This window comes from Nicotiana tomentosiformis, chromosome 3 (assembly GCF_000390325.3).
Source record: "Nicotiana tomentosiformis chromosome 3, ASM39032v3, whole genome shotgun sequence".
Classification (NCBI taxonomy): domain Eukaryota; kingdom Viridiplantae; phylum Streptophyta; class Magnoliopsida; order Solanales; family Solanaceae; genus Nicotiana; species Nicotiana tomentosiformis.
The window spans coordinates 13,365,407-13,377,526 of record NC_090814.1 but is presented as its reverse complement, the minus strand read 5'-3'; the positions used below and the strand labels follow the sequence as shown (position 1 = coordinate 13,377,526).

The 12,120-nt window shown below is 34.2% G+C and overlaps 1 protein-coding gene across 1 annotated transcript; it reads right to left on the bottom strand.

Annotated features, from left to right (window-relative positions):
• Window positions 1–3,378: 3,378 nt before the first annotated feature.
• Window positions 3,379–4,340, bottom strand: LOC108946094 (uncharacterized). The gene is made up of 2 exons (XM_070197981.1): window positions 4,255–4,340; window positions 3,379–4,081 (listed from the first exon to the last, which is right to left on the bottom strand). Exons 1-2 carry the CDS (start codon window positions 4,338–4,340, stop codon window positions 3,379–3,381), a joined length of 789 nt encoding a protein of 262 aa, XP_070054082.1.
• Window positions 4,341–12,120: the final 7,780 nt, after the last annotated feature.

Below are 12,120 nucleotides of genomic sequence, written 5' to 3'. Positions count from 1 at the left end.
GGTATAACGGAGAAGGATTAGAAATCAAAGCAAGAATAACAAGTTAAACCTACCACTTATACTAAAGATACAGTGGTTTAGATTTGGTTTTCAGGACAGTTTTGGTTTGACTTTTTTAATACAAAGAAAAATCAAACCAACCCATTAGTCGTTTTTTTTTGTTTGACTCGATTTATCGTTTTGGTGTTTTTGTTGATTTTCTTTGTACGCCCTTACTTTAACATATTATTTCAATTTTGGACGTAGAACTTTTGTATGCTCCAATAAATTTTATTGCTCATAGATATTAGTAATTCAAATAAATACCAAACAAAAATCAAATCGATACTAATGCTAACAAAAAAATTCATTCAACACTAGCAATAACGATAGTGTTGAATATTTATTTGTTTGTTTTGCATTGATTTAAACAGTGAAAATGCGTAACTTAATTTTTTTGTATTTTATCATGTAATTAATACTTATTAGCCATACTTATTTTAGCATGTACTTTTAGATTATGTTTAATTTCATTATGGCTCGTTAGCAATATATATTTTAAGCGATTTTATTATTTTAGTGCTGGCGACATTATATTTTAATACAATATCATAACTCAACTCATAATTTATGTTATTTTCTTGAAAAATACCTTATAATCATTGTATCTTATAACGACTAAAGTAACATTTGTAGCACAAATTATATATTTTGTGTTATAAAGACTTTGACGGAAAAAAAAAAACTTAAAAAATCGAGAAAACTCGAGATTATGTTTTAATTTGATTTATAAATTCAAGAACCCAACACAATGGATTTGATTTGATAAATTAAAAACTCAAAGCAAAACCACTCTACATCCCTATTTGGTACCAATGGCTCAGATCAAATGTAAATATATCCTCTGTACAAATTAAAATCGACAAAGTTTTATAAAACAAGGAACTTTGATCTGGGATCCTCCTTTCTTTCCACTTAGTTTTACAAAGTGGTCCTCGTGTTTATTAACTTGAGGGACTACGGAAATTTGAGGCTTGGCACATACTTAGGTTCCTAAAAGTCTAAATAGAGGTATATATACTTTTTTTTTGTTTCCCATCCGGTGGTCGGTGTTCGGTATCCGCATTGGAGCCCGACTATATCCGCATTCGCGTCGTAGGGCTCCATTCGGGGGGAAGCGCTCCCTACCAAGGATTTTTCCATACCTAGGGCTCGAACCCGAAACCTCTGGTTGAGGGAAAGGCAGCCTCATCCGCTGCACCACATCCTTTAGTGGTAGATATATTACTAATTAGTAAATGCAACACTTGCCTATATATACCTTGCCATTGCAGAAGTTTGCTCCATATCTCAGTAGGCACGACACATTTGAAAAATAGGTGGTCTATAGCTTCTGCCTCATTGTTGCAAAGAGGGCACATTAGATTATCAGTAATTCTCCAGTTAGCAAGCCCGTCCCTTGTGAGTAGTCTTCTTTGAGCTGCCAGGGTCAAAATAAACAGCCACTTAGGAGCACCAAAGTTGTTGCAAACTACTTTCCTCCACGAGACTCGTTGGAACCTCCCTCTCATTGTCTAATACAATTTCCTGATTGAGAAGGTCTTCCAACCTACCACCTCTGTCATAGTCAGCCCTGCATCTTCAATGTATAGTCTTGCTTTGACAATTTTCTGAACCATCCAAGATGCCTGCCTTGGTGTAACCTCTAAAATTGGTCTTTTCTTCCCATAATATTCATGTACCCATTGCCCCCAAAGTTTATCTTTTTTTTTTACACAAGTTCCATAATAATTTACATATAGCTGCCTTATTCCATGTATAGATGTCAAGCACATTGAGACCCCCTGCAACTTTGGGGCAACAAACTTTATCTCATGCCAATAGTGCCTTTTTTTGATACCTCTACACCTCATGTCCACGGAAAAGACCTGCATGTAGCTTCTATCATCTTCAAAATTTTCTTTGGCAACACAGATTTGCGACCAATAGGTTTGGACAGCATAAAGCACATTTTTTATCAGTTCTAATCTTCCTGCATAGGACAAGTATCTTGTTGTCCAGGAGTTAATCCTTCCAAGCATTTTCTCTAGTAGAGGCTGGCACTGGACAATAGATATTCTTTTGCTACTCAATGGCACCCCCAAGTACTTTATAGGGAGTTCTCCCTTAGAAAACCCCAACATATCTACTATTTCCTGTTGTGTATTCTGACCAACACTCCCAAAGTAGATTGAGCTTTTGCTTATATTTGCAACTAAGCCAGAAGCTTTAGAGAATTCTGTGAAACAAGTATAAACCATTTGGACAGACACTTTATCCCCTCTACAAAATAAGAGCAAATCATCGGCAAATCCTAATTGGATGATATTCAATTTATCATATCTGGGATGGTAGTTAAAATCAGGTTTCTATCGCAAGGTCTTTAACAGTCTTGTTAGATACTCCATGGCTAATACAAAGAGCTAAGGAGAGATAGGGTCCCCTTGCCTCAAATCCTTCTTCGCAGCAAAAGGTTTTGTAGGTCTTCCATTGATCATAATAGAGTAAGAAACTGAACATATGCAAGACAATATCAACTTCACGAATCTGTCAGGGAAGTTCAGACTATGCAAGACTTGTTCTAGGAATACCCACTCAACAAAGTCGTAAGCTTTTTGCATATCTAGCTTGATCGTGCACCTACTAGGTGACACCCCCTTTCTCCCATACTCCTTAACTAATTCATGACTAAGGATTATATTATCAGTTATGACTCTTCCTGGTACAAAGGCAGGTTGACTATTGTCCACTAGAGTGTCCATTACCCCATGTAGTCTTTTAGTTAAAATTTTAGAGATGACCTTATACAAGACAGTACAACATGATATGGGTCTAAACTCCCTAATAGAAGATGGATTTTTTACCTTAGGGATCAAGGTGACTGTGGTAACACTGATGGGTTTGTGCATTTCCGACGTCTCAAAAATATGGCAGCAGTGATATCATCACCTACAACTGGCCAGGCCTTCTTGAAGAAATGAGAATTAAAGCCATCACAGCCCGGTGCCTTCAAAGCATCAATCCCACTAAGTGCAGTATACACTTCCTCCTTCGTAACAGGATCAAGCAGTCGCAATTGTTGAGCACGACTTATCACTTTACCCTGTTTCATGACTCCTAGATGAATAGCTGGTAAGTTGGTAGCAGAAGATCCTAACAACTCCTTATAAAAACCCAGGATTTCCTCCTCTATGTCTTGTTTTGTATGCACCATAGTACCCCAACTGTCACTAGAGTTCTAATCTTGTTCTGACTAATTATATTCCTCATACAAGCATAAAAGAAAGCAGTATCTGAATCCCCTAGCCTTAGCCAAAGATTTCTTGACTTTTGCTTGTAAATGCTCTCTTCAATGTTCACCTATTTCTCCAATTGTTTTCTCAATTCCCTCTCGGTCTCCACCTCTTCAGGCTGGGGATTACAGTCCCTCATTTGCTCTTGTAGTTCCATTAGTTGGTGCCTTATAGCCTTCACTCTTTGATCAACCCCAGAATACTGTGAGCTATTCAGCTTTTTTAGTTCACACTTGACCTGCTTTAACTTCATCCACACCCTATTCATAGTAGATCCATCACCTTGAAGTTTCCAGGCTTTCTTTATTACTGACAAAAACTCAGAGTGTTCTGCTAAGTGGTTAAAGAATTTGAAAGATTTTACAGTTCTAGGACCATCCGCAAATTCAAGACATAGTGGTGAGTGGTCAGAGAAATAAGGATCCATTACCACCACATCAAACACTGGCATTTTACTCATCCATTCGGAATTCAGCACTGCTCTATCTATTCTGCTATACACGTGGTTGTTTGTCCAAGTAAAGCTTCTACCCACTAATCTCAGCTCAGTCATTCCTGCATCTATCAAGAAATTGTTGAAATCCCTGATCTCTGCCTCTTGGACTGGATTTCCACTTCTCTTATCCTCCACAAATGTGATGGCATTGAAATCACCCATACATATCCAAGGCAACCTTTGATATGTTCCTATAAGTTGTAAATCAGCCCACAAACCACTTCTATCCTCTATAGTATGAAGCCCACAAATAGCAGTAAAACTGAACTCCAATCTAGTGGCATGAATAAGTACCTCACCATGTATGAATTGACTGGTCTTGTCCAACACATTAAATCTTACCTCATTAGGATCCCATAGAACCCAAATTCTCCCTCTCTTCCCAGCTTCATAGTTTGTGTTACATTGCCATGTCGGCGACACTTTATTTATTATACTACTGCATACTTTTCCTGAACTCTATGTTCAGTAACGGCTGTCATCCCTACTTTATTATCTCTAAGAAACATCTTGATCTCTTTATGTTTATACATCTTATTCAACCCCCTTACAGTCCAGGCTACCAGCTTCATAGTGATTTATCAGGTGGTTGTGCACTTCCCACTTCTTCTCTAAAACTACATTGTCCCATGTCCTTCTCAATATCCTCTAGTGTATTGGTTTTATGACCCCCAGTTTCATCCAGAGGGTGCCATGTCGGCGACACTTTCTTTATTATACTACTGGCATACTTTTCCTGAACTTTATGTTCAGTAATGGCTATCATCCCTACTTTATTATCTCTAAGAAACATCTTGATCTCTTTATGTTTATACATCTTATTCAACCCCCTTACAGTCCAGGCTACCAGCTTCATAGTGATTTATCAGGTGGTTGCGCACTTCCCACTTCTTCTCTAAAACTACATTGTCACATGTCCTTCTCAATATCCGCTAGTGTATTGGTTTTATGACCCCCAGTTTCATCCAGAGAGTTAAACCCATTCATTACGATCACTGATCTGCCTTTCACCTCCTGCCAATCACTTTCTTGTAACACAGTATTTGATATCTTCCCAAGTTCAGCAGAATTTTGCACCACTACTATCTTGTCTTTCTCCACAATGTTAATCTGATTATCATTCCTCTAATCTTCTTTTGACCTCCATTCCTGCTTTTGTCTATTTTGCCTAGGTTGTTGATATTGTTGTTGTTGTTTACCAAGTTGTTGTTGCTTTACAGGTTGCTGCTTTGTTGCCTGGCAGTTATGTCCCAATTGTAAGCACTTACCGCAGTATATTGGTACCCAATCATACTCTATACGCTGCTCAAACAACCTCCCATTTGGATCTTGCACCTTCAACCTCTTTGGGAGGGGTCTTGTAATATCCATCTCTACTAGGATTCGAGCATACGATATCTGGTCCACATTTGTAGTGCAATCGTCAGCACATATAGGATTTCCTAGTCCACTCCCAATCTTGCGCAAAGAATCAATTCCCCAACAATTAAGAGTGAGATAAGGGAGTCTGACCCACAGAGGAATAGTTTTCAGAACTTCATCATTAAAGCTAAAATCTGCTGGCCATGCTTTGGTTATTATAGGCTTGTTATTGATCACGTATGGCCCCGAGTAAAGCACCTCATTCCTTTCCTCCAAATTGTTGAGCCTTATAACAAAGTAGCCATCGTTGTGATAATATACCTTAGGTTTTGACACAAAATTCCATTGCGCCGCAATAAATCTTTCAACCGCGCCTATGCTTGGTGTATCTCCGACAACATATAGGATGATAGCCACCTTCCATTTTTTAGTCGCAATTTCCACTTCTGCTTGCTGTAATTCCACTATTCGTTCACCATTTTATATTTTGGAGCTACATAAGTCAAGCCCATCCCCCTCGCTACAAATTTGTTCCCAACAACTAATTTTGCCCAGGATCCAGTACCTAGTTCTGGTTTCTTTAAAGCTTCAGCAGTTGTATTGTTGACCTCCTCTACCATAGAGACTTGGTGTGTCTTGGTTTGTGACTCCTTTCCCAGATCAAGTTTCTTCTGAGCTCCAACATCCACAGCACTTTTGACCTCTACAACCCTAGCATTGGAATTGTTCATCCCAGATGCAGAATTGAGCTCCTTGTTGGTCGTCTTCGGCCCACTAAGGTTCACCGGGGTCGTATTCTCAGAACCGCGCACCGGTAAAAGGGGCCACACTTCAGCGGTGTTTCGAGCTTCGTTAACCGGCGTGCTAGCTTTCCCAGTCCCCAAATTCTTCAATACATCGTCAATTAATTTCTGAACATTACCAATCGCCTTGTTATTAGTCCTTTTTGGCCTTCCTCTGGCCATGGTGGATGAGATGCGCACGCTTAGAAAGTCACTCTATCGTACGCCGAGAGAAGAGCGAAGAAGAAAAATAAAAAGTATAGTGTTTTTTCTCTTCCATGCTTTTTATTCACCGCTATGTTGTACCATTAAATACTTAAATTTAAATATTAAAAAACTATACAGAAACACAGTATAAAGAGATCTTTTCCCTAGCAAAATAAAAATATGGCAACAAATCTTAGTTAAAGATTATCTTTTTCCAATTAACCATAGCGAAACAAAAACGGATTACAATTGTGGGACCAAATAAATATTTTCTTAATACAACATTCATTTAAGACAAGCATTTTGGAATATATATACAGAACCATGCATAATGAAGACAAGCCAGATAGTGAGTAAATCACAACCTATGGGGCATTTACGTAACGTTGTTGGTTCTAACAATTTGATGACCACATAATTCTCTTCTTTGTTTTTTCTAAAATTTTCTAATATTGTGGCTTTCACCATTTGAATTAGCAATTCTTGTAGAATCAGTCTTTTCTTTTTCTGCCCCTTCTCGAAAGATGTATATGTTTTAGTCGATTTTAAAAATAATAACCAACATATATACATCGTAAGCTAGCGTTTTGCCATAAATTCCCAAATTTATTATGAAAAATCTGATTTTGGTAAAGTTTGGTTTGAAAATGAAAATGTGTTTGGACATCTGTTTTGGGTGAAGTTTGATTTGAAAAAACATGAAACATGACTTATACCCACAAATTCTAAAAATTATCACAAATACCCAACAGTACTATTATCAATAATATTTATTATATTATCGCAAATCATAGTCCTGAACATAAATAAATTTGATACAAAATTATCATTTTTATAATGAACTACATGATACACTATCATATGACCGAAAAGACGAAGCAACATCGTTACAAAATAATAAATGGTGGGCTATTTTATAAAATATAAAAGTTTGAAGCAATTTTAAAAAAATATAATAGTGATATTTTGGTCCAAAACCAGCTATTGAGTTGGTTTTGGGATTTGACCAAAATATAGGCAAAATCTATGGTCAGACATGTGTTTGCCAAATAAAACTCAAGTTTATTTTAGCAAAAACTATGGCCAAACGGGTCCTAAATATATATTCTCTTCGGTTCAATTTATGTGAACCCATTTGACTGGGCACGAAATTTTTTTAAAAAATAACTTTTAAACTCGTGGGGTAAAATGAGGCACATATATTTTGTGTGGCTATAAATTATTACAGGAAAGAGGTCATTCTTTTTGGCACGGCCTAAAAAGAAATAGGTTCACATAAATTGAAACGAATAGAGTATATATTATATTGTAAAAAAATAGATAATATTTATATATACTTTTCGGCTAGCGAATGCAATTAGTTTTTCCTGACTAATCAATCTTGTTCAATATTCTCAAAATCGATTGGAACAATACATTTTAAAGCCAATAAATCAAACTAATTGTGATGGAATCCTGAACACGTATTCATAAAATCCAAACCCTGAGACTGCGTGCTAGAATTGTTCTCTCTTTTCCTTTTATCTCAAAGTTCTTAACTATAACGTTGTATCAATTTTCCATAATTTCCTGAATAATTAAAAAAAAATCAGGAGTGAAGTTACAATTATGCTTACAAGTTCGACAAAACTCATAACTTTGACCACAAGGGAGGATTTAGGTCCAAATTATGGGGTACGATAATCCCATAATTTTTTTTCCAAACTAGATATTTTATGTATATATTTATTAATCTAATATTATTTGTCGGTTCTTATGCTCTAAAAAGGTAAATGGCATACCCGATAATTTTTTTCCCAAACTAGATATTTTATATATATATTTACTAATCTAATATTATTTGTCGGTTCTTATGCTCTAAAAAGGTAAATGGCATACCCGATTGAATGCTAAGTTATTTACTAGAAAAAAGAGGGATCAATTCCCATTAATTTTTTTTTTTTTTTTGTGCGCCCATATTTAAATAATCTTAAATCCTCCTTTGTTTTGGCCTAAAATCTATTTAAAAATTCACCTGATATTTATAGAAGATTTATCTAAAATCCAATAAGCTTTTTTCCTTGAAAATGTAAAACCCATAAACTCAATATTCTATCACCACCTATAAGAAAAGAAAGTTTATTATAATTTCAAAACAAACATACTAAGTACGTTGTTACAAAACCTCTATATCAGAAATCCAGAAATAAATTTACTAAATTGAAAAGTCAAAAAAAAAAAAAAAAAGAAGAAGAAGAAGAAACAACAACAAGAGAGATTATTAGAAATCCTCAAATAAGGACGTGTTTGGATAACAGGAAACTGAAAATTAAGATCTAGAGTAACAATTAAGTTTCTCTACCTTGGAGGTGGAGATAGAGGAAGAGGAGCGAGGTATCTAGTGAAAAACAGCCGCAAGCTTGGTAATATGCGAAGAGGATTATACGTCGTCGTTTGACGGATAAAATCCTCTATCGATTCCACGAACAAATTCAAGCTCCTTATCGGCGGCACGTATAGTGTCAGCGGTGCCGCCGAGAACGCCACCGCGAAGAACACCTCCAACATTCCTTTAAACCGCCGTCAACAATCACCGTAAAGTCAACACAGCCGTTGATTTTGGCACTCCGGCGAATAATTTTTTAAAGGGAATTTTATGTTTTCTTACGGAGTTTGACTAGATGGTTCTACATATATAGATTTTGCAAGGGGGAAGGGGTAAATGTGTATTTTTGAGAAAAGAGGGATAAGCTTTGTAGAATATTATTCATAGAAAGGTTTACCATAGGAGAAATAGAGATGAAATTTCCTAAATGACAACTCATTGAATTTGGACATTTTACAAGGGGAAACAAGATTTGCACACCCATCAAAGAAAATATGTTTTATGTTTAAAATTTCTAGTTAATGGAATTAGAGGTTTTGGGTTCGATTTAAAAATATTTTTAAGTTTAAATTTTTTTGTCAATGAAATTAGAGTTTTTGAGTTCGATCTAAAAATATTTTAAGTTTAAAATCTCTCGTCAATGGAGTTAAAGGTTTTGGGTTCATCTCTGGTGGAGTCGGTCATGTTCGAAAATAAGATGAGAATTTATTTTTTTTGAAATGTATGATCATTCATCACTGCGCAAATACAATGATCAAAAACGGGTTTATTTTAGAATCTTGATAAATTAAAATAAGATTTTATCATTTTATTCTCCAGAAAAATAAAAAACGGGTTGATTTATGTAATAATTCGAATAAAAAATTTATACTTCATTTTTATCTTCTGAAAGAGTGTGCACTCTCTTTTGTTTAATAAAATATTATTTTTTTGTATAATAATATTATGAATATAGAGTTTTTAAAGAGTTGTTAGGTGAGATACAATAACATAATATATTTATATTTTATATAATAAAATATCTATTAACTACAAAATATCATACATCTAATTCAACTAAATTCATCATCTTTGCATGTTCAGAAGATATTGACATTATTGTGTCAATTTAATAATTCTTATTTTTATGATTTAAATTAATATTTGATTCATCAATTGTTATTTCAACAATTTATTCTTCTTGTATACGTTTATACTGATTAACGTGATGCGCACGTGCAACACACGTATTCTAAAACTAGTTATATTAAAAGTACGAAAATCCTTAGTTCACACTGGACATAAAATCATTTAATTATTTTATAATATTTAACGCTTTGAAATCAACTAAAACTTTGTCCATTAGAATTTTACTCATTTGATTTGTCACGTAAAAAGTCATAATAATTAGGACACTATAATCAACTAAGATTTAGTTTCTATATACTATTTACCTTTTAAATTAATGAGCTTTATTTTACCGTTATTTTAAATTTAGACTATTGCTTCTTTGTAAGTATTGTTTATATTTTATTTTGTTAGTTAAAACGGTTGTTTATAATTTTGGTTATCAAAACTAATTTCTTAATTATTTGATGATTTTAAATTAATTAATACGTAGGAGTTAGAATAGGTAAAATTAAGATTCTACCACTTTAATTTAATGTACTTTTCTCCTTCGATTGAAAAAATACAGTGTTTTATATTTCTTAAATTTCTTATTGTATTTGTCTGATTATTATTTTGTTTCCACTTCATTTCACAAAACATGCGATTACAATTTAGAACTATTTGTGTTATTTTCTTTTGAATATATTTCTTGTGTTTAAGTTTCCTCCTCACATTTAGGGGTTTTAAACCAACTAGATATTGTGCATTAAATCCTATTTGAAATATTTTTAAAAAAATTAATATAAATACGTCTATAAATTTTTCCGTATTTGAATTATGTAAAGTAGTAACTTTGCAAAATGCCAAAATATATTGAGACCAAAAATTAAAAGTCCACAAAAAATAAGTAAGAACTAACTGTTACTAAAGTCGATATATCAGTCACCACTCTTTCCATATTCAAGAAAATTTAGATTTTCAGACTCTAGGTTCGTTAATATATACTATGTTTAATTTATTTTTAAAAAATATTACTATCTTTAGTGTCAACATTTTAAAACTCATGTAATATTTTTAAATAACCAAAAATACAAAAGAGAATTTGCATTTTCTCAAAGAAAAAAACACAGTTTTTGGAACTTTGATATGTGAAGGAAACAATATAACTATTTCCACGTCCAAACTTATACGTTCTTACAAACGCTATATGTAGGTCTAAAGAAAGTAAATAAGATTTTTTAAAAACAAATATAGTATTTGGGGTACACGTATAACGTATGCCAAGACTAGTTGTATTATAAGTGTGAAGACCCTAAGTTATAATGTTAATTAATTAAAATGCCCATCAAAAATTGAATGACATTTTTACCCCTCATCTAAATACTACTTCTATAATATTTTTGTACCAAATAGTAAATTAACCGTTCAATAAATGATAAATAAATCAATTAAATTGCAAGTGGCATGAAGTTCCATGTATCTATCTACCTAGCATTTAGTGTAGTCTATCCGTTACAATGAAGTTGGTTAATTAATTTGGGTCCTATTAAAAGATAAATGATGACTACAAAACGTTGAAATTATAATGAATTTCTTATCACCACCTGGCATTTTCAACTCCTCCCATTAATGATAGATACAAAGTGATGTTAGTAAGCTTTTGGTTTCCCATGCTTTCTCAATCTGCAACAATGATTCAGTTGAAATATTAATAAAACCAACAGTTACCAAATTTAATTACTAATTTATTATCTTTTTAAAGACAATTATTTGATGAGCTTATAGAAATGGATATTGTATACGATCGAAATAGATTTCGGCCTCCGTACGTTTGTTCGAGCTCGAATGGTAAGCGATCGAAGTGAGAGCTCGAGACGAGTTCCGAGGATAGTACATACAAGTCTCGAGCTCCAAGACCGATCGAGGAATCGGCTCGATATCATTATCGAGCCCATGACCAAATCGAACCGCAAGGCAAGAAGAAGGTTGTCGGAGATGCACCGACCGATTGACACTCACCCCGAATGTCGAACTCGAACTCAAGGCCGAGGTCTCGATCCAATACCGAGCTCGAGCCAGTATCGAGCTCGCAGACAGGAGTCGTTGCAACCGCACTAGGGGAGAGAATCTTGGCAGGAATCGAGGAAGAGACAATTAATCATGGGTTCTCCACTATATATTTTTTATTATAAATAAAGTAACATCCCCCTACTATAAAAGAGGGAGGGGAATCCTTATAAGCAGGGGACACATTGCAAGAACAGACTACTTCTATTTATTGAAGAATAAATCTCTTAAGCTTTTTGACTGAATATACTCACTCTTCTAGTTCAATAATTTATATCTCATTTCTATAGCTAAGAATCCAAACATTTTCACTTCTACGTACGATTTATGTCATGCTATATCACATATCTTTAGAACTACTTATAAATTCAACTATATCTGATTTTTCGGGTAAACAGATATAGATCAGTAATATGCATAGCCATCACCATTAAAAGAAAC

Coding starts and splice junctions, on each gene's coding strand:
- LOC108946094 (XM_070197981.1), bottom strand. CDS start 4,340: ATGTATAAACATAAAGAGATCAAGATGTTTCTTAGAGATAATAAAGTA. Junction 4,082..4,254: donor GAACATAGAGTTCAGGAAAA/GTATGCAGTAGT, acceptor TCATGCCACTAG/ATTGGAGTTCAGTTTTACTG.